The sequence below is a fragment of the Periophthalmus magnuspinnatus genome, chromosome 3 (genome assembly GCF_009829125.3).
Source record: "Periophthalmus magnuspinnatus isolate fPerMag1 chromosome 3, fPerMag1.2.pri, whole genome shotgun sequence".
Lineage (NCBI taxonomy): Eukaryota > Metazoa > Chordata > Actinopteri > Gobiiformes > Gobiidae > Periophthalmus > Periophthalmus magnuspinnatus.
Genome location: NC_047128.1, coordinates 28,105,066 through 28,128,190, shown reverse-complemented (window position 1 = coordinate 28,128,190; position 23,125 = coordinate 28,105,066). Strand labels below are relative to the sequence as shown.

The window sequence follows — 23,125 nt, the reverse complement described above, 5'->3', positions numbered from 1 at the left end:
GTGTAAATAATGCACTTTAATGGTCCATTTAATGTTTTAAATGTTTGTTAAAGATAAAACTACACTATTGGTATAAATAGGGAGTAAATCATAAAATGTAAAACTTGCATTATAAAGTAATGTAGCTATAGTCCTATAGAAGATTTGTGGCCTAGACTTAAAGGGCACTTTCATTACTTTTACATAATAATGCTTGATTTCTGACTAGAAAACAAACCCTTTCCACTGACTAGGCTTCAGTTAAGAGAACAAAAGTCTTTGGGCGTTGTAACAAAATCTCTTGCATGTAGTTTCTTGCCCATACAAGTAGGGAATGCTTCTTATTACACAAGTACAACTTCTAACATTTCGCAATAATCACGCACACTTCCTGGATGATGTGAAAATGCTTAAATATAAATAATGGTCAACGTGCAATTTGAAAACTTCCGCCAGGGACAGCAAGGAACATTCAAATTTAACAATCAAATATCCACAGTCTACTGCCCAAAACGATTCTTTTTCACTGTAAAGGAACAAGAAACGTGCAGAATTAGGACTCTGAATGAACTTTAGTGCGATTTTAACTTTTCTAGCCTTTTCTCTGCACAGCCCCATCTACAACATAGTAAGGGAAGGCAAGAAATGGATAGAACTACCGACAAAACAACAATAATCACGTCAATAGAGTAATAGGAATACCATGGCAAGGTATAGGACTCAGATTTCAAATGAGCAGCTCCTTTGTGTCTCATGACAAACTCTATCCAGAAGATTGCCCTGTTCAGTGGCTCTATTGGCTGGTCTCTGTGCAGCCTGGACAGTCTCTGCATATTCTCCCTGTATGATTGGTCAGATAAGACTTCTTGAATATCACTAAGAAAGCTATTTTTATTTACTGTGGACAGAGTGAGTATTTTAGCCCCTCCCCTTGCTTGAAGGCGCAGTAAGTTATCATACTGGTCAAAGAACACAGGCACACCCACTACAGGGACTCCATGATACATAGCTTCTTGAAGACCATTTGTCCCCCCGTGAGCCACAAACAGTCTGGTTTTGGGGTGTCCCAGGATGTCATTCTGAGGCATCCAGTCCACAAGTAAAGTGTTGTTTCCCAGAGAGGCCGGTCTGTAGCCTTTGTGTTTCCAGATGACTTTCTGTGGCAACTTGGCAAAAGCTGCTGCAATGTCATCTGTCAGGTCATGAGGAAGTTCATTCACAAACGTCCCCATAGACATGAGGATAACTCCATGGTCTCCAGAACTTTGAATAAAGTCCTCTAAGTGCTGAGGGAGCGGTTGAGCAGGTTTACACTGGAACCCTCCCATATAGACCATATTAGGCATCGTAGGACGTGGAAACTCAAACACAAAGTCCACTCTCATTAACCAGATGTCTGCCCCCTGTAATAAGTGCCTATATCTAACTTTAGGCCCAAAGAACTCTGTACACACTGCTTGATACTGTGGGTCTATTAGAAATGTATCCTGCACTTGCCATAATAAATAGAACAATATATTTTTGAGCCTTTGTACAAAAGTCATTTTGTCAGACAGTCCTGAAACAGTTATGGGAATGTATGACAAAGGTGATGGTGCAGTAGCCAAATGCCCCTCTCCACTTGTAACCCAGCGTACATTATACACCAGTGGTAATTTAAGATAGTGAGCGAGCATAATTCCAGCCCCCCACGCAGGGTCAGTGAGCACCAAGTCATATTTACCCTCATTCAGATGACTCATCAAATCTATATCTGTGAACATGCTTCTTGCCATTTTGCAGATGAGACCATGCATGTCATACATTGCCGTAAACATCTCCAGTTGTAAACTTGCAAAGGTCATAAAAGAGCCTCCCCCTCTCTCCAATGGAAATATTTTTTCCAGTATTGGATTCATAAATTCAGGATTGAAGGCTTCTTCAACATGAACTGTAACTGTATTGAAATATTCGGCGTTGTCTGGGATGTACCAGCTTTCTGTGGTCCGTACAACTGTAATGGTGTGCCCATTAGAGTGAAGAGCTTTGATTATGATGTCCATGTTAATCCAGTGACTCCCCTCCAAAGGAACAATGATAATCTTGCCGCAATCACAAGTACTCCACAAAAAAGACAGAAACATGAAAAATAATACATTTTCTTTAAAATTCCTCTGCACACGCACCATCTTTTACCTGAAATAATTACACATCACTTATGAGTGTTATAAGTTATACAAATTATGAAAAACTATTGAGCAAAACTAACCTTTTTTACTTTGGAGCAGGAGCAGGCACTCTTATTCATCTGTAAATTGTGAGAAAAGAGTTCTTCACAGCAGCATATAATACCAGAGTTTATGTAAGAAGATTAGGTTCTTAAGAGGGTCTTTCTTATCCGTGAACAAAAACCCTTTGTTAAAAAAGACATGACAGACCTATGCCTTAAATGTAGTTATAGTTACAGCATGTTAAGTAATGCAAAGAATGTAAAATTGATCTCAACATTGAATCACATAATCCAGATGTTTTAGTCTAATATAATACTACATTTTCAGTTTATTTGAAACAGTAGACTATAACTCCATAAACAAGTCATAACATCTGCAGATTGCACCTTGCTCTCAGTGTGCTTAAACAGCCTCCTCCATAATGAGGCGTGTGCTTTTATATATGTTGTCCACATGATTTTATTTTTTAGAGAGTACTTCCACTATAATCCGGAACAACAATGCTGGCCCATTTGTAGATCACTGGGATGAAGAGCAGGGCAGAACCAAGCACTGATACCAGGAGGAAGGCCCAGAGAAACATTCGGTCCAACACTTGGGCAACGTACTTCCAGTCCTGTACCACCTGCAGAGAAAGCACCTGTTTAAATATCCAAGTAAGCAAAGTGGGTCTGGAGCCCTCAATCAGGCCTATTCTCAAAACAGTCAACTATGCTCACCAATATACTAATTTGTTATGCGTGAGTTATATAGCTAATGGGCATTGGTGTGGCATAGTGAGAAATTAAGCTACAACTATACACAAACAGGTTAAAAATATATGCGCCTTCCTTCTAGATGCTTTTCACTGTGATATCATTACATTCTACATACAACATAGTACATATTAACAATTACCTCTCTGACTTCATTTTCCTTTACCACATGCATGGTTATGTAGCGAATGGAGTCCAGTGCTGCTTGTAGGCTCTGTCTTTTGTTGAGAAGTGGAGTGAGTTCTGGACTTGAATCTTCCAGACCAAGTCCTAGAGTCCCAATAGTCCCGGCCACTCCACTGGTGGCATATCGATCCACATGGCTGCGCATACACAATAGTTTAGGCAGTCGATGCAGGAATATCCTTCTGACCCATGGTGCCATGCCATGATGTGTTGATGAAGAGCGATGGTGTATGTTTATGGCAAATACAGTGATGACTATAGAAAGAGTAACAAAAATCATGGTAAACACCAAATACTCGCCAATGAGTGGGATGGCCTTGGACGAGGAGGGTATGATCTCTTCAATAACCAAGAGGAAAACAGTGAGAGAGACCAGAACTGAAGTGCAGAGCGAGATCTTCTCACCACCGTTAGATGGTAAGTAAAACACAAGGATGGTAAGAAAAGACAGTCCGATGCAAGGGATGATGAGGAACAGAGTGTAGAAAAGAGGTAGTCGACGAATGATGAAGAAGTAGGTGATAGTGGGGTAGGAAGTACTGCCATCTCTCCTTAAACCACGACTGCCGGTGGCTTTCACAATCTCCCATTCACCATTGTCAAAATAGTCCTGCTTGTCCACATGGAAGTCCTCCAAAATTATGTCAACCTGGAAGACAAAAATATTTTATTTGTGCTATTTTTAATACCCTGAAGATAAATACTAACCTGTGAGCCATCGTATGTCCACGAGCCAAACTTCATTGAACAATTCTGGAGGTCAAAGGGGAAGAATGTGACGTCTATTGTGCAGGCAGACTTGTAATTGGCTGGAGGTGTCCAAGTTATAGTTCCATCATACTTCACAACAGCTTTGGTTACTGTGCCTTCAAAACGACCATCTGAACTGTAGATTTAAAATTCATCACTATATAGATTTTTTAAAAGCAAATCAGTATTTGCCTTGACAGGTTTGAGTAGTTAATACATGCAGACCTAGCATTTTCCTAATAATAACAAATGGAGTAATGCCAGCTATATTAATATATATTATCTATATAAATATATCTAATAGTAATAGCAACGGTGAATGGTGGTTGTATTAGTAAATATGCATGCTACTAGGTTTTATGAAGGTATGTATGAATATCTGCAAAATAACATGTGACATACTTATCATATAGAACAACATCTGGGAGCCATATCCTGTCAGAGGGAACTCGGACAGTTGTGATTCCTAAATAGTCCTCTGGGTTCCACCTGAGTTTCATATCTGTCCATTCCTACAAGAGAAATAAAATAGGCGAACACATGAATAAAATGAGGCAATAAAAAGTAAACAAAGTGAAGCTGATTGACAATTAATTCACAAAAAAGATTCTATTATTTTCATTAAGTAAGTGACATCCATCTGTTTTATGATTTCACACAGTGTAATCAATCAATGTGAAAGCTAGTAACTGACCTGGAAGACAATAGAATGGTCTGGGGACATAATTTATAAAATGAATGACACTCAGGAAACCCAAGATCATGAATAAGGGTGACAGGGAGACATACAGGAGACTGGAGGACTGGTGGCAGGTGTGTGGGCACAGAGCCAAATGTACCCAGATGTCAGTGAAATGATACCAGAACACATGAAAATGTATCCGAGAAGTGCTGTAAATTGCCAGTGGACCAATGGTTTGGTTTGCTGTATTCTTTTGCCCTAAAGAAAATAGTGCATAACTAAAAACTGTAAAAATGAACATACCTGTTTCATCCATACATTCGTTGTCATAAGCTGGTTTTTCTCATCCTAAAATCAATCCATGCAATTAAAAAAAGAAAAATAATTATTATATATAATAGTGAAGGCATTACTGTATATTCCAGTTTGTATAGTATAATGAAGTTATTAATATGAACATTTTTACCACATCAACCAGCTGAGAGATAGCCAGTCCAAACTTCACATTAATTGTCTGGTTCAGGTATTCAACTGGACGAACCCATTTCTGGTAGCTGCCAAAGAGGTATTTAAAAAGCTTGTCCTCTGCTTTTGCATAAGAAGAGAGATTTGGAACCCCTAAAATAACACAAATTTTAAAAAGACATTTTCAAATTCACAAGATGTGACATTCAGATTCTAATATTTAGACAGACATCTGCGACATAAGCAGTAAAGCACAGAACAATGCAGCACCAGCAGTACTTTGCTCAGCATGTTACAGAAGGTTGTCATTTACATTATGCTATTTGTGTTTGATTTTATTTAATTTTACATGAATATCTGCAGCCCTTCATGAAGAAAAATACAACAAGGCAGTTTACGTCGCCCGGACTGGCGTTACCGGGGCCCCACCCTGGAGCCAGGCCTGGGGTGGGTGCTCGGCAGCGAGCGCCTGGTGGTGTGGGCTTGCTCATTGCCCCACAGCTCAGCCACTGCGTGTTGGGGTTCACTCCGGTGAACGAGAGGGTCGCGTCCCCTGCGCCTTCGGGTCGGGGACAGGTCTCTCACTGTTGTGTCGGCCTACGGGCCAAACAGCAGTGCAGAGTACCCGGCCTTCTTGGAGTCCCTGGGAGGGGTACTAGACAGTGCACCAACCGGGGACTCCGTTGTTCTCCTGGGGGACTTCAACGCCCATGTGGGTAACGACAGTGACACTTGGAGGGGCGTGATTGGGAGGAACGGCCTCCCCGATCTGAACCCGAGCGGTGTTTTGTTATTGGACTTCTGTGCTAGTCACAGCTTGTCCATAACAAACACCATGTTCGAGCACAAGGGTGTCCATCGGTGCACATGGCACCAGGACACTCTAGGTCGGAGGTCGATGATCGACTTTGTTGTCGTGTCATCTGACCTCCGACCGCGTGTCTTGGACACTCGGGTGAAGAGAGGAGCTGAGCTGTCAACTGATCACCACCTGGTGGTGAGTTGGATCCGCTGGCGGAGGAGGAAGCCGGACAGACCTGGCAGGCCCAAGCGTATTGTGAGGGTCTGCTGGGAACGTCTGGCGGAGCCCTCTGTCAGGGGGGTCTTCAACTCCCGCCTCCGGGAGAGCTTCTCCCTGATCCCGGGGGAGGTTGGAGACATGGACTCCGAGTGGGCCATGTTCTCCACCTCTATTGTTGATGCGGCTGCTCGTAGCTGTGGTCGTAAGGTCTGTGGTGCTTGTCGCGGCGGCAATCCCCGAACCCGGTGGTGGACACCGGAAGTAAGGGATGCCGTCAAGCTGAAGAAGGAGTCCTATCGAGCCTTGTTGGCTCGTGGGACTCCTGAGGCAGCTGATGAGTACCGGCAGGCCAAGCGTGCCGCGGCTCGGGCAGTCACAGAGGCAAAAACTCGGGGTTGGGAGGAGTTCGGGGAGGCCATGGAGGAGGACTATCGGACGGCCTCAAAGAGATTCTGGCAAACCGTCCGACGCCTCAGGAGGGGAAAGCAGTGCTTCACCAACACTGTTTACAGTGCGGGTGGAGAGCTGCTGACCTCGACTGGGGATGTTGTCGGGCGGTGGAAGGAATACTTTGAGGATCTCCTCAATCCCACTGTCACGTCTTCCGAGGAGGAAGCAGAAACTGGGGACCCAGAGGCGGACTCGTCCATCACCCTGGCTGAAGTCACTGACGTGGTTGGCAAGCTCCTCGGTGGCAAGGCTCCGGGGGTGGATGAGATCCGTCCTGAGTACCTCAAGTCTCTGGATGTTGTGGGACTGTCTTGGCTGACAAGTCTCTGCAACATCGCGTGGCAGTCGGGGACAGTACCTGTGGAATGGCAGACCGGGGTGGTGGTCCCTCTGTATAAAAAGGGGGACCGGAGGGTGTGTTCCAATTACAGGGGAATCACACTCCTCAGCCTTCCCGGTAAGGTCTATTCCAGGGTGCTGGAGAGGAGAATCCGACCGATAGTCGAACCTCGGATTCAGGAAGAGCAGTGTGGTTTTCGTCCTGGTCGTGGAACACTGGACCAGCTCTATACTCTCCATCGGGTCCTCGAGGGCTCATGGGAGTATGCCCAACCAGTCCACATGTGTTTTGTGGATCTGGAGAAGGCATTCGACCGTGTCCCTCGTGGTGTCCTTTGGGGGGTGCTCTGGGAGTATGGGGTCCGGGGCTCTTTGCTAAGGGCTGTCCGGTCCCTGTATGACCGGAGCAGGAGCTGTGTTCGCATTGCCGGCAGTAAGTCAGACCTGTTCCCAGTGCATGTTGGACTCCGCCAGGGCTGCCCTTTGTCACCGGTTCTGTTCATTATATTTATGGACAGAATTTCAAGGCGCAGTCAGGGGCCGGAGGGGGCCTGGTTTGGGAACCACAGGATTTCATCTCTGCTGTTTGCAGATGATGTTGTCCTGATGGCTTCTTCGAGCCAGGACCTGCAGCAGGCACTGGGGCGGTTTGCAGCCGAGTGTGAAGCGGCTGGGATGAGAATCAGCTCCTCCAAATCTAAGGCCATGGTTCTCGACCGGAAAAAGGTGGTTTGCTCTCTCCGGGTGGGTGGTGAGTCTCTGCCCCAAGTGGAGGAGTTCAAGTATCTCGGGGTCTTGTTCACGAGTGAGGGAAGGATGGAGCGTGAGATTGACAGGCGGATCGGTGCAGCGTCTGCAGTGATGCGGTCGCTGTATCGGTCCGTTGTGGTAAAGAAGGAGCTGAGCCGGAAGGCGAAGCTCTCGATTTACCGGTCAATCTACGTTCCTACCCTCACCTATGGTCATGAGCTTTGGGTAATGACCGAAAGGACAAGATCGCGGATACAAGCGGCTGAAATGGGCTTCCTCCGCAGAGTGGCCGGGCGCACCCTTAGGGATAGGGTGAGGAGCTCGGTCACACGGGAGGAGCTCGGAGTAGAGCCGCTGCTCCTACACGTTGAGAGGAACCAGCTGAGGTGGCTCGGGCATCTGCTCAGGATGCCTCCTGGACGCCTCCCTAGGGAGGTGTTCTGGGCATGTCCCACCGGGAGGAGGCCCCGGGGAAGACCCAGGACACGCTGGAGGGACTATGTCTCTTGGCTGGCCTGGGAACGCCTTGGGGTCCCACCGGAGGAGCTGGAGGACGTGTCCGGGGTGAGGGAAGTCTGGGAGTCCCTGCTTAGACTGCTGCCCCCGCGACCCGGCCCCGGATAAGCGGAAGAAAATGGATGGATGGATGGATGAATATCTGCATTCTGTAGAACAGATTGTTATGAAGTGATTTTGAATTGGCCATTCCAATATGTTGAAGGTAGTTAATGTTATAACTCTGCAGAGCATCTTGCAAAACTGAGCTGAAAGAGAAAATAAAATATTGATCTTTTTTTTTTATATTGCTATAAAATCCTTTTCCCCCTCTGTAAATCGGTCACCATGGAAGTAATAAATGTAATTTATGAAGAAAGATTGTGGCTAAAGCCCAGCTACAGCGGCTTTACAGATGCACGTTGTCACCACTATGTGGATCAATATAGACAAAGGCTCTAACACCATCAGTCAGTGAGTAGGAAATCAACAAATTCATCATCTCTATTGCCTCCGAAGACACATTTCAAAAATCCTGGTGAATTGGATAAAAGAAAAAGACAAAACACATAAGCAGACTGGCATCAAAACTACCACATAACATAATATAGCTTAATGATGGTAAAACATTAAAATGTTAAACAATGAAATGCAGTAATAATTGAATAAAGGAAATCTGAGAAAAAGAAAAAAAATGACCCTATCGTACCACTAAGCACAACCCTGAGAGACATACAGAAATACTAAGGATACTGAAGACCATAATACCATAATTATTATTTGATTATTTTTATTTGATTATGCTATTATTCCTAAAAAACGGTAAAATTTAATTGATCAGTTTGTTTATCAACAGTCCACCTACAGCCTCACCCAACCGTTAGCAATCCTCTCATATTCCATATAAGTCATAAAAGAAATTTACATATCTCTTTAATGAATGAATGAGTGTAAACTTACGCAGCGAGTGGCACAGGTGGTTACAGGAGAACAGAAGCAGCAGGAGTAGCAATGATGTGCCAGAGGTGTCTGCTCCTCCAGCTCTCAGCATCATATCAGTGAAAGCACCAATTTCCCGCAGAACAACCTTTACTGTCCTAAAAACAAACACTTTATTTACACATATAATGTCAGGGGAGACATTTTTACCCCATTATATTCACCATAAGGATAGCTAGTGTGTCTCATAATGACTGTATGGGTCTATGTTTATGCAGAGAGTGGGTTGTTTGAATAAAACACAGACATCTCAGAATTATGGACATGCTCAGCTAAAAATACAGCATTTGAAATGAAGATTCAGAAATACCCTTCCTCGTCTTTCACCTTGCTAACCTATCCTACCATAGCCTAACATCTGCGCACCTCACAAAAGCCCCAAAAATGGTGTGTGAGCATACCTTGGCCAAAGCTCTGTCATCAGGGCACCTTCGCGACAGTAGCGGGGATGCTGGGATGATCCTCTATTCCTCCATGAAATTTCCTTTCGCTGCCTGGCAATGATGATGGTTCACTCAGAGCTTTCTTCAATTGTGAATAACACGCAAACCCCATCTTTGTCCTCACCCCCTCCTCCTCTGATATGAGCCCACCCCACCTCCTCCTCTTCTGATATGAGCCCACCCCACCTCCTCCTCTTCTGATATGAGCCCACCCCCTCCTTCACAGTATCCCTGATCATCTTGCAGCACTAATACCAGGCTGGGTGGGATTAGTTAAGGCATGACAGAACAGATGAATATTCTTATCCATAGGGTCTATATGGTTTTTGTTTTTTTGGGTAGCCAATTCATCCACCAGCTTTCTACTTTATAAAAATAGGGCTACTCAGGCAATGCTCAGGACAGCTTAAAATGACAATTGTAGTCAAGGTGGTGATTGAGCATACCGAATTTTGGTTGCTATTTGTATCAATCGAAAATAGAGCCAAATGTATGGACTTAGCCTGTAGGTCTACTTCCATACAGTGCCTCGCCAGTGTCACAGACCTAATGCACGCGTTTGTCTCACATCATGTCAAGATAAACGAGCACAAAAATAGGCTATAACTTTAGATGCTGATGATGATTTAGATGCTTTAGATGATTTGGCTGCTCACTATTTTGGTGTTAATCTTAATCTCAATCTTAGTTTTACTTAAGTATTACATGTGTCAAATTTCTAAAGCGACAGTCCTACATCCTACGCTCTGTACAATAGACGGACGGAAAGACACTCCCGCGTGAGAAGGGGCGGAGTCACACAGCGCAGCAGCCAATCACAAGACAACAAGAACAGAGGAGCAGAGCGCGAGGGGTTAACTGTTTCAGAGCAGAGTAAACAAATCACTTCTGGACCCTGTGCTTTACTCCTTGGCTCGTGGTAATGTTGTTGTTGTTTGACCCTCCTGAAATTAGGAACTGAACGGATTCGGAAACAGCCTCCGACTGTTGGACCATAGACTGCAGCATTCAGCTCTGCTCTAGGAGTCACTTTCTGCACACGCCTCATTCAGTCTTGTAACGTGCCTGAATAACTGTAAGTAAAGTTTTCCGGGGACGCCTCTGTACGGCATAATCTACAGACAGAGTGGAGCATAATCAAGACAATCTCCACCTGGAAAGTGGATACAGGCGTAGGAAGGTGTTGGCGAAATGGCATACGAAAAAGGCGTAGTTTAATGTTTGAATTTGTGCTGCAAACAAGAGGAACTAGCTCATGGCGCAAAGTGGAACCACCATAGACTCTGCTATAATGCTGATGGTACAGGACTATTACAGCCATGCATTTCAATAGGATGTGCACACTAACATGTTGAACTTTTTATAAACGACTGAGCCCTGAATTACCTATTGCCCTATAAAAATAATCTGACATGACAAAATAATAAATCATAACTTATTTTTCTGACATTTGTTACTGCTTTATCTTTCAGATGAAGTTGTCTTGCTTTTGCAGTGCCATGCTGCTCTTTCTTCTTTCCAGACTCAGAGACTGTGATGGCGGAAATATCTTGGTATTTCCAATTGAAGGAAGTCATTGGGTAAACATGGATGTCATGATAAAGGCACTGCACTCTAGAGGCCATAATATTACTATTATACGCTCCAGTCAAAGCTGGTACATCAAAGAGAGCTCATCTTATTACAAGACTATTACTGTTCCAGTGGAAGAAAGTATCATTAACAAAGAGTTCATAACACATATCGTTAAAAGTGCCATGGATTATGAAAGAGGCGCTCTTCCATTGATGAATTTTCTTCACTCAACAGTTGGGATGTTCAGCACGTGTATTGAATTTCACGAAAATGTGTGTAAATTTGTGGCAGCAATCCTTGATAATGAAGGGCTGATTAAGAACATGAGGGCCAGCAATTTTGATCTTATGTTAACTGATCCTGCCTGGGGTGGTGGTGTCATTTTAGGCAAATATTTGAATCTTCCATTGGTCTACAATGTTCGCTGGCTTATTTTACAAGATGCACATTTTGCTCTTGCTCCTTCGCCTATCTCTTATATCCCTATAACAGGAACAGGTTTTACTGATAAGATGACTTTTCTGCAGAGAGTCAAGAATGTGATTTTACATGTCATCACACAAACGCAGTACTCTCTTGTTGTGGCGAAAACATACCAGCCACTGTGTGAAAAATATTTTGGACCAAGCATCAACTTTAACAATTTAGTTGTTGATGCAGACATCTGGTTAATGAGAGCGGATTTTGTGTTTGAGTTTCCACGTCCTACGATGCCTAATATGGTCTATATGGGAGGGTTCCAGTGTAAACCTGCTCAACCGCTCCCTCAGCACTTAGAGGACTTTATTCAAAGTTCTGGAGACCATGGAGTTATCCTCATGTCTATGGGGACGTTTGTGAATGAACTTCCTCATGACCTGACAGATGACATTGCAGCAGCTTTTGCCAAGTTGCCACAGAAAGTCATCTGGAAACACAAAGGCTACAGACCGGCCTCTCTGGGAAACAACACTTTACTTGTGGACTGGATGCCTCAGAATGACATCCTGGGACACCCCAAGACCAGACTGTTTGTGGCTCACGGAGGAACAAACGGTGTTCAAGAAGCTATGTATCATGGAGTCCCCGTAGTGGGTGTGCCTGCGTTTTTTGACCAATATGATAACTTACTGCGCCTTCAAGCAAGAGGAGGGGCTAAAATACTCACTCTGTCCACAGTAAATAAAAATAGCTTTCTTAGTGATATTCAAGAAGTCTTATCTGACCAATCATACAGGGAGAATATGCAGAGACTGTCCAGGCTGCACAGAGACCAGCCAATAGAGCCACTGAACAGGGCAATCTTCTGGATAGAGTTTGTCATGAGACACAAAGGAGCTGCTCATTTGAAATCTGACTCCTACAAAATGGAGTGGTATTTCTATCACTCTATTGATGTGGCCTGTTTTTTAGCTGGAATATTGGCACTTGTTCTTGTAACCACTGTGATGTTGATTAGATGTTTACTTTATGTATTGTGCAAAAACAAAGCCAAACAAGATTGATTTGTAAAATCTGAAAATAATCAAATAATCAATAGCACTATTTTATGAAAAACATAATTTTGTAGAAGCAGCTTTTACCATGTTCAAATAAACAAAAAAAACCCAACATACATACAGCAGCTTGCGTATGTCTTTTGGAATACTTGCACACACACTTGTGCACTTTTTATTGTGTGTGTCTTGAAGTGGTAATTTTCTATATTTGTTCTATTTAGGGCTGTACAAAGTATCAAATGTGAGTAGTAATAATATGATAAATGGATGCAGATTGTTTGGGGCTTTTCTACTGACATTATTGTTATATTATATTATTGTTAACAGACAACTGTGGCATAACTGCATGTGGTTTTGAGAGTTGACTATAGATTTTTGAGGAATACATGTATTGTGTGTTATTCATTCATATCAGTCTAATAAAACATTACTTTGATTAGATTTTTTTTTTTTTTTTGTAAAGCATAAACAGGACAGGACAGGTGAGTACTTTAATTCACCATTATTGAAAGGGGCCATTATTTTAAAGCACAAAAAAGATCCTATTATTTTCATTAAGTAAGTGACATCTGTCTGTTTCATAATTTCACACAGTGTAATCAATCAATGTGAAAGCTAGTAACTGACCTGGAAGACAATAGAATGGTCTGGGGACATAATTTATAAAAATGAATGACACTGAGGAAACCCAAGATCATGAATAAGGGTGACAGGGACTGGAGGACTGGTGGCAGGTGTGTGGGCACAGAGCCAAGTGTACCTAGATGAACTGTCAGTGAAATGATACCAGAATACATGAAAATGTATCCGAGAAGTGCTGTAAATTGTCAGTGGACCAATGGTTTGGTTTGCTGTATTCTTTTGTCCTGAAGAAAATAGTGCATAGCTAAAACTGTAAAAAAGAAACATACCTGTTTCATCCATACATTCGTTGTCATAAGATGTTTTTTTTCATCCTAAAATCAATCCATGCAATTAAAAAACAAGATCAATAATAATAATTATAAATAATAGTGAAGGCATTACTGTTGTATTCCAGTTTATATACTATAATGAAGTTATTCATATTATATTTTTTATCACATCAACCAGCGAATAACTCGTCACACAGCGCAGCAGCCAATCACAAGACAACAAGAACAGAGGAGCAGAGCGCGAGGGGTTAACTGTTTCAGAGCAGAGTAAACAAATCACTTCTGGACCCTGTTCTTTACTCCTGGGGCTCGTGGTAATTGTTCCAGCTTTGACCCTCCTGAAATTAGGAACTGAACGGATTCGGAAACAGCCTCCGACTGTTGGACCATAGACTGCAGCATTCAGCTCTGCTCTAGGAGTCACTTTCTGCACACGCCTCATTCAGTCTTGTAACGTGCCTGAACTGCTGTCCTTCTGACATAACTGTAAGTAAAGTTTTCCGGAGACGCCTCTGTACGGCATAATCTACAGACAGAGTGGAGCATAATCAAGACAATCTCCACCTGGAAAGTGGATACAGGCGTAGGAAGGTGTTGGCGAAATGGCATACGAAAAAGGCGTAGGTTTAATGTTTGAAGTTGTGCTGCAAACAAGAGGAACTAGCTCATGGCGCAAAGTGGAACCACCACAGACTAAGGCCGTGTCTCAATTCGCCAAATGCACCTTTTGAAGGGTCAATTCGAAGTACTCTTCAAAGTGTAGTTTGAAGGTTCCAGACGAGAATCTGCCCTCCTCAGTGTAGCCTCCATCTTGCTGAAGTGGGACAGGCCCACACCACGGACCACACTTCCACCGCTGTCTTTGAGCGTACCATACGTACATTACGTACGTTATTTTTAATGATTTATTATTTAATAGAAGAAAAGTCAAGATGTCGTCGTCACAGCCGTTTCTTTTTGTTTAGATTGAATATCAATAGGCAAATATAAGTTTCAAGATGATTTTTTTTCTCAATTGTAGCTACTTCATAACTTTAACAAAATATACCTTGTGAAAACGTAATAACAGAGACAGAGGTAACAATATCATTTTGACATTCATAGTCTATAAACCAGAGAACACTGATTAGTTGTACATATAGTGGGATATTGCGGTTTAACATTCGGTATTTTGGCCAGTGGCTACACCACTTTAATAACAGTAGAGGGCACTGTTTCCCTTCTATGCCGTGCCAGTTCTTTTCATATTATTATTGTAAAGTATTTTCGCAGCGCTACATCAAACGACACGTGCCCACCAGGGGGCACAGACCTATGGAATGTACCGGAACACATGAAGATTTTGTGCACGTCTCAGGACTCTCTTCTGTCCTTTCTGGAGAGTCCGTTGCTTCATTGTGCACATTACCTGTGTGGAACTCATTAAACTCTTCTGACTTTATGTTTCAGTCTCTTGGTCTTTGACACTTACAATAGAAACGAGCATTCTTACATTATTCTTATTGCAATAATAATTTCTAATGATAATAATGTCTTCTTACTGTGTTGCAATAACTGCACATTCCTTTATTCCATGTAACTCCCCTCCTTTTTAATCATCAAACACACGGCCTGTACTTATCTTTATTCAGATTTAACATTTTCATGTCACACTGTTGTAGATGAGGTAAACCAGTACGAACATTTGAATGTGTATTGCGCAACGGACTCCATTTTCTTCTGTTTCTTGCGTAGTCGCGGTGCATGATGGGATATATAAGTGCGTGAAGTGTGCATTAATGCACGCTTCGGTTACATCCGATCTCCATGGAAACGGTGGAAAGGGAAGGGCAGGTTTGTCGGGCACATTCAGTAGGGTGCGTTGAAATGGGACAGCCCTTGTTGCACCGAAAATTACGTAACTGCCCTTCGATGCACACTTCGAATGGTGATCCTAAGGCCAGTTTGGCAAATTGGGACACGGCCTAAGCCTCTGCTATAATGCAGATGGTACAGGACTATTACAGCCATGCATTTCAATAGGATGTGCACACTAACATGTTGAACTTTTTATAAACGACTGAGCCCTGAATTACCTATTGCCCTTTAAAAAATAATCTGACATGACAAAATAATAAATCATAACTTATTTTTCTGATATTTGTTACTGCTTTATCTTTCAGATGAAGTTGTCTTGCTTTTGCAGTGCCATGCTGCTCTTTCTTCTTACCAGACTCAGAGACTGTGATGGCGGAAATATCTTGGTATTTCCAATTGAAGGAAGTCATTGGGTAAACATGGATGTCATGATAAAGGCACTGCACTCTAGAGGCCATAATATTACTATTATACGCTCCAGTCAAAGCTGGTACATCAAAGAGAGCTCATCTTATTACAAGACGATTACTGTTCCAGTGGAAGGAAGTATGAATAACAAAGAGTTCATAACAAATATCATTAAAAGTGTCATGGATTATGAAAGAGGCGCTCTTCCATTGATGAATTTTCTTCACTCAACAGTTGGGATGTTCAGCACGTTTACTGCATTTCATGAAAATGTGTGTAAATTTGTGGCAGCAATCCTTGATAATGAAGGGCTGATTAAGAACATGAGGGCCAGCAATTTTGATCTTATGTTAACTGATCCTTGCTGGGGTGGTGGTGTCATTTTAGGCAAATATTTGAATCTTCCATTGGTCTACAATGTTCGCTGGCTTATTACTGGAGATGCACATTTTGCTCTTGCTCCTTCGCCTATCTCTTATATCCCTATAACAGGAACAGGTTTTACTGATAAGATGACTTTTCTGCAGAGAGTCAAGAATGTGATTTTACATGTCATCACACAAATGCAGTACTCTCTTGTTGTGGCGAAAACATACCAGCCACTGTGTGAAAAATATTTTGGACCAAGCATCAACTTTAACAATTTAGTTGTTGATGCAGACATCTGGTTAATGAGAGCGGATTTTGTGTTTGAGTTTCCACGTCCTACGATGCCTAATATGGTCTATATGGGAGGGTTCCAGTGTAAACCTGCTCAACCGCTCCCTCAGCACTTAGAGGACTTTATTCAAAGTTCTGGAGACCATGGAGTTATCCTCATGTCTATGGGGACGTTTGTGAATGAACTTCCTCATGACCTGACAGATGACATTGCAGCAGCTTTTGCCAAGTTGCCACAGAAAGTCATCTGGAAACACAAAGGCTACAGACCGGCCTCTCTGGGAAACAACACTTTACTTGTGGACTGGATGCCTCAGAATGACATCCTGGGACACCCCAAAACCAGACTGTTTGTGGCTCACGGAGGAACAAACGGTGTTCAAGAAGCTATGTATCATGGAGTCCCCGTAGTGGGTGTGCCTGCGTTCTTTGACCAATATGATAACTTACTGCGCCTTCAAGCAAGGGGAGGGGCTAAAATACTCACTCTGTCCACAGTAAATAAAAATAGCTTTCTTAGTGATATTCAAGAAGTCTTATCTGACCAATCATACAGGGAGAATATGCAGAGACTGTCCAGGCTGCACAGAGACCAGCCAATAGAGCCACTGAACAGGGCAATCTTCTGGATAGAGTTTGTCATGAGACACAAAGGAGCTGCTCATTTGAAATCCAACTCTTACAAAATGGAGTGGTATTTCTATCACTCTATTGATGTGGCCTGTTTTTTAGCTGGAATATTGGCACTTGTTCTTGTAACCACTGTGATGTTGATTAGATGTTTACTTTATGTATTGTTCTCAAACAAAGCCAAACAAGATTGATTTGTAAAATCTGAAAAAAAAATCACCTCAATCAATAGCACTATTTTATGAAAAAAAAAACTGCTTTTGTAGAAGCAGCTTTTACCATGTTCAAATAAACAAAAAAAATAACATACATACAGTAGCTTGTGTATGTCTTTTGGAATACTTGCACACACACTTCCTTTTTATTGTGTGTGTCTTGAAGTGGTAATTTTCTACATTTGTTCTATTTAGGGCTGTACAAAGTATCAAATGTGAGTATTAATAATATGATGAAAGATTTTTGGGGCTTTTGTATTGACATTATTGTTATATTATTGTTAACAGACAATTGTGGCATAACAGAATATGATTTTGCAAGATGACTATAGATTTTGTGTTAAATTATTTATCCCTTTATATCAGTCTAATAAAACATACATTTGATTTGACCTGTTTGGTTAAATTAAATAAGCATAAACAGGACAGGACAGGTGAGTACTTTAATTCACCATTATTGAAAAGGGCCATTATTTTAAAGCTATAGGAATTCAGTGATTTTTGGCTCGTCTTTAACCCTCTGTCAGTAGGTGTTTGAAAATATTTTATACAAATTAGAAAAAAGAAAGAAATTAACAAACATGGTCATAGATCATATGGAGCCTACTAACAGAAGCAATAGTCTAGAGCAGAGGTGCTCAAACTTTTTTTTATCGAGGGCCACATCTCAAAACATATTCAAAACGGAGAGCCACAGACTAGTGATCAGTGCAGTGCGGTGCTTTATACGCAGCTTTGACAGAGCCGCTGTGTATTAATAAGGCTTGAAACACATTCATTTTAGGTCTGTATCACAATGCAATGTGATGTTTGAGGTTATGGTGGTAGAAATAGTTTAATTTTCTGTTAAAGGTGCTGCTTATTATCAATTGGGCCGGTTCAGCAGGAGGCCTGAGGGCCAATAAAAACTGGTCTTAGGTCTGCATATGGCCCCCGGGCCATAGTTTTGATACCCCTGGTCAAAGAGGGTCAAACATCTGCAAGACCTAACAAGATGTGGGTGCACAAAGTAAAGCAGTGGTGAATTATAAGTCTAAAGCAGTCCAGCCAATCACAAATGAGAGGAGGGATTTATGAGCTATGATGACCTGCAATAAAACCACTGCAGTCATGAGGGAAGAACTTTTTCACAGTTGAGTGTCCCGTGGGACCTAATGTAGGGTATTCACATCAGACATCTGGACATTTGACAAACTCTTCTTGGGACTGTCCATGTAAGTACTCAACCTGCAGTACTACCCTGATTTGTACACTGTGTGATTGAAAATACAAAAGAAAGGAAGACAGAACATTTAAGTTGTAGAAAGAAATTGGCAAATGGGGAAATCATTAAAAGCAGCGAGGGACTGGAGCAGAGCTTTGAGTGACTGTTGTCCTAATGCAAAGACTAACGCTCTCCATGAAGAGTAACAGTACTAACAAAGCAGTATGTAGCCTAATATCTTCTGAAATCTAAATGTTTGTTTTGTCTAGTTGTACTCGTGGGTTTTCAGGTTCATTAATTGTGAGTCTTGCAAAACATTAGAAAGACCAGGTGCGCCCTCTCCTGATTAAAATAGGAGAAACAATGAGTAGAGATTCTGGGCTGTAGTCTACACCAGGGCTCCCCAACCCATAGATGAGTAACAATTAGACAGTTAAGGTATGCATATTATTTTTTTCTAACTTTTTTCTTTTCGCCCTTAGACTTATGATGCTTTGGGCTGGTGTGTATGTTTCCCTCTGTCTGTTTCTTCCATGTGTTGTTCATGGAGAAAAAGTGCTGGTATTTCCAATGGAAGGGAGCCACTGGGTGAACATGAAGATCCTCATTGAACAACTACATTCGAGAGGCCATGAGATTACAGTCGTTCGCTCCAATGACAGTTGGTACATCAAGGAAAACTCTTTGTTATACACTTCAATCACAGTGAACTTTCCCTCTGGGTTTGATGAAAATCTCATATCAGATTATGTGTCTAAGTTGTTGGAAATCCAACGGCAAGGAAAGTCTGCCTGGATGCGTTTCAATTTTGAAATTGAGAATACACAGACAGGTCTTGAAATCCATAGAAAATGTAGTCAAATGGTTCAAGGCCTCATGGAAGATGAAATTAAAATGAAGTTCATTCGTGATTCAAAATTTGATCTTATTCTGACTGACCCTGTCATTCCAACTGGGGTTATCATGGCCCACTATCTGGGTTTGCCTCTTGTCTATAATGTCAGATGGGCCACGTTGGGTGAAGCTCATTTATCATTTGCTCCTTCGCCTCTGTCCTATATACCATTGACTGGGACTATGTTCTCAGACAAAATGAGCTTTTTTGAACGAGTTGTTAATGTTTTAGTGTATGCAGTGGGATACATGCAAATATCATATTGTGTTTCACCGTATCAAGGTCTAATTGAAAAGTATGTAGGCCCAGATGAAGACTATTTTTCCATCTTTTTAAAGGCTGACATTTGGCTCATGAGAGTGGACTTTGTGTTTGAGTTTCCACGTCCTACAATGCCTAATGTGGTGTATATGGGAGGGTTCCAGTGCAAACCTGCTAAACCACTCCCTCAGCACCTAGAGGACTTTGTTCAAAGCTCCGGAGAACATGGAGTTATAATAATGTCACTTGGGACTTTGATTGGCTCTCTACCACATGACCTTAGTGAGGAGATTGCAGCAGCATTTGCCAAATTACCACAGAAAGTAATCTGGCGGTACACAGGGGACAAGCCATCTACGCTGGGAAACAACACGTTACTTGTTGAATGGATGCCTCAGAATGACCTCCTTGGACACCCAAAGACTAAGGTGTTTGTAGCCCATGGAGGAACAAATGGTATCCAGGAAGCAATCTATCACGGAGTCCCAATTTTAGGGATACCTCTAGTTTTTGATCAGCCAGATAATCTGTTCAGAATTGATGAAAGACAAGCAGGAAAGACAGTAGATATCTTCACAATGAATAGGGATACATTTTATGAAAGTCTTCAAGAAGTTTTATATGAGCCAACTTACAGAAATAATATGCAAAGGCTGTCCAGGCTACACAGAGACACGCCAGTGAACCCCCTGGACAACGCCATCTTCTGGATAGAGTTTGTCATGAGACACAAAGGAGCAGCTCACCTCAGAACAGAATCATACAAAATGCCCTGGTATTCCTACCACTCTGTAGATGTAATCCTCTTCTTAGGTGTAGTTTGTTTTTTAACTTTCATTTGCATTCTTGCTCTATTTCGAAGTTTATACAACAAATGTTTTACTCGAATGAAAACAAAAATGAACTAACATTACAAATGTAAGAGCATTATGTTTGTTATTATTAGGGATGTAACAATAACTGACATATTGATATTATATTAAAAGACTCACATCACGTCAGTATCATGGAGTGTCGCAATATCACAAGTTCCTTTGTTTAAATGCTTTGTTTCGTTTCAGCAGCTATAAAAACAGAGGAAGTAGCATTTCTTCAATTCTGCTAAGGTCTCCACAAAATCACAATAAATATCTAACTGAATGAAATGCATATTGCGACAATGTTGTACTATGAGAGATTTGGATATCGTTTGGATATATTATTATTATTATTATTATTATTATTATTGTTATTATGTCTTGTTACAAAGCATTAAACACATCACATGTGCTTGAATGAGCAAAGATCAGAGTTGTCCTGTCAGTGTAGATAAAAAAAAAAAAAAGATAAAAAGTCAGCAATATGTAAACTTCATATTCTTTGATACATTAAAACAACATAGCACTTACAAAATAATCACAACTAAACCACTGATTACTTAAAAAAAAACAATCAAACACTGTGCTCAAATAATAATAATAATAATAATAATAATAATAATAATAATAATAATAATAAATGTTCCATCAAATGTGTTAAAATTTGTAAGGACATGTTAAACTCCAGAGCAAATACAATGTGAGCAGTGTCTTTTAAATCTGATTATTGGACAAAAAAATCAGACCACTTACTATCAACATAAATGTTTAAAACTGCAAACAAAAAAAGAAAAGTAAACTTGTTGTGTGGCACTAATTACATAATATTAGCTGCCGAGTTGAACCAAAGTCACAATTGACTGCTCTTAATGTGTAAATGTGAACGTACATAATCAATACAGTACAGAACATATTTAGAGAAACTGAAATACAGCTAATGTGCATTGGAGAATCAGGTTTCAAATCATTTGTCTAGATTTTGATCCACTGTCTTCACAAAAAAGTCATAATTTAATGTCATAAAATGCACCCTAACGGTTCATTTGAAGGGTCTGTCTTATTTTTTCTCTCTTGTTTCTCTGTTGATAACTGATATTCGTATTTATCTTGTTATAAATTGTTACTAAAATAAAATAAAATGAAATGTTCTAGATATGCATGTATAGTGGATTCATGGCATTTAAACACATAGAAATCAGGTTCTTGCTCTAATAACCAATAATAACTAGATCAATAACTAGATGGGTGTTTCTGTGATTTCAGCAACACAGGGCATTTAGATTGTGTATTACAGGGGAAATGGCACTTGGTGGAATAAGAGTCTGTATTTACAAAGTCTTCATGTTGACAAATAGGATGCACATTATTAGTGTATTTTTTCTCATGATGTTCTGGTGCGCACAGAGCTCATCCTTAGAACTGTGAGCTCTGCCACATCTGCATCCTGTAACTCCACTTCTTGCTGGCAGCTTTCTCGTATAACATAGACTACGAGACCCACACAGATAAAAATAAGGAGGACTATGCCTATGACCTAGAAGACAAAACAAAGAACAGAGGAAACAGTCATTTTGCATTTATAGTTTGTCAATCAGTATCTTATCTTTCCAAACACTGTGTTATCTCACCTGAGAAAAAACAAAAAGTTGTTGTGAGCGGAGCATCAGTTCTTGTGTGGTTACTTCTCCCTCACTTATTGGCTCGCACCATTTCTGTGGAGCAGCTTTGTCTACGATTACAAATCTGCCCTCCCAGTCTGTCATAGCACAAGCAAAGTACTGGCCATCGAGGAACAACAGAATGAGCCACACAATCGCAGGAACAAAACTAGAAAGGGACACGGTTTTCCTGCACCATATGTCACACCTGCATCCTTGAATGATCAGCATCAGGGTGAAGGCCATGACGGCAGGAATGATGAAGAAGGCAGATGAAAACACTCCGTTCCATGTAGGATCGCAAGGACACTCAAACTCCAACTCCACCAGCTTCTCTAGTCCCATCAGGATAAAGCCAAACGCCACATTTGACACCAGCGGACTGTTGCTCAGTTCATTCTTCAGCCTGGTAAGCCATTGTTGTCTACTTTCCATACTAGATTGACTGAGAAATGAGGACAGTTGTTGTAAAAAGCCCAAAAGAGGGTCCAGCGTTGTGAACACATTGGCAACAGCTAAGTGATGCGTAAATAACCCATTCAGGGGTAAGTTTTCCCCTCGGGCCAAATGCCACACTTCCACTCTGATTGGTTTTGAACAAAAGAGGGAGTGCCGTACGCGCTGACCTTTCTGCAGCCCATTGGCCTGCACAGAGTTTCAGGTGGGGTTACATTTGAAATGTGGACAAACTGTAGGAAGACCTGCAGCGCAGAGGGAAGTTTGTTCTGAAGGTTAGCTCCTAATGACCTTTTATGCAAATGTGTGTGGGGGGGAACACACATGTTTCACACTGGCTGAAAAGAGAGAAAGTAAGGCTTGAAAAACCACCAGCCTCAGCAAAAACAAAATAACAATACTTTAAAGTAACTTTGATTAAAGAAAATAACTAAATCTTAAGGAAGGAATGAAAAGAGAATAAAAACAACCTATTCTGTTTTGGCTAGCTGAGAGCTTATCCAAGTTACACCACTGAAGCTGATTTAAAAACC

At 41.5% G+C, this 23,125-nt stretch overlaps 5 protein-coding genes across 5 annotated transcripts; 3 read left to right on the top strand and 2 right to left on the bottom strand.

The window, feature by feature from the left end:
* Positions 1-551: 551 nt before the first annotated feature.
* Positions 552-2,126, bottom strand: LOC117393872 (UDP-glucuronosyltransferase 2B31-like). Its single transcript, XM_033991881.2, has one exon. It carries the CDS (start codon positions 2,100-2,102, stop codon positions 552-554), a length of 1,551 nt encoding a protein of 516 aa, XP_033847772.2. The 5' UTR covers positions 2,103-2,126.
* chrna5 (cholinergic receptor, nicotinic, alpha 5) lies at positions 859-9,661 on the bottom strand. The gene is made up of 8 exons (XM_033984713.2): positions 9,483-9,661; positions 9,043-9,179; positions 5,029-5,180; positions 4,866-4,910; positions 4,283-4,392; positions 3,839-4,016; positions 3,087-3,779; positions 859-2,814 (listed from the first exon to the last, which is right to left on the bottom strand). Exons 1-8 carry the CDS (start codon positions 9,500-9,502, stop codon positions 2,656-2,658), a joined length of 1,494 nt encoding a protein of 497 aa, XP_033840604.2. The 5' UTR covers positions 9,503-9,661; the 3' UTR covers positions 859-2,655.
* A 705-nt stretch (positions 9,662-10,366) lies between these two features.
* Positions 10,367-12,856, top strand: LOC117393712 (UDP-glucuronosyltransferase 2C1-like). The gene is made up of 2 exons (XM_033991707.2): positions 10,367-10,599; positions 10,997-12,856. The coding sequence occupies exon 2, from the start codon at positions 10,997-10,999 to the stop codon at positions 12,581-12,583; it is 1,587 nt and encodes a 528-aa protein (XP_033847598.1). The 5' UTR covers positions 10,367-10,599; the 3' UTR covers positions 12,584-12,856.
* Positions 12,857-13,736: 880 nt separating this feature from the next.
* Positions 13,737-17,280, top strand: LOC117393715 (UDP-glucuronosyltransferase 2C1-like). Its single transcript, XM_033991713.2, has 2 exons — positions 13,737-13,977; positions 15,654-17,280. The coding sequence occupies exon 2, from the start codon at positions 15,654-15,656 to the stop codon at positions 17,238-17,240; it is 1,587 nt and encodes a 528-aa protein (XP_033847604.1). The 5' UTR covers positions 13,737-13,977; the 3' UTR covers positions 17,241-17,280.
* A 1,123-nt stretch (positions 17,281-18,403) lies between these two features.
* LOC117393713 (UDP-glucuronosyltransferase 2A1-like) lies at positions 18,404-20,787 on the top strand. The gene is made up of 2 exons (XM_033991708.2): positions 18,404-18,475; positions 18,948-20,787. The coding sequence occupies exon 2, from the start codon at positions 18,952-18,954 to the stop codon at positions 20,527-20,529; it is 1,578 nt and encodes a 525-aa protein (XP_033847599.1). The 5' UTR covers positions 18,404-18,475; positions 18,948-18,951; the 3' UTR covers positions 20,530-20,787.
* The last annotated feature ends 2,338 nt before the right edge of the window (positions 20,788-23,125 follow it).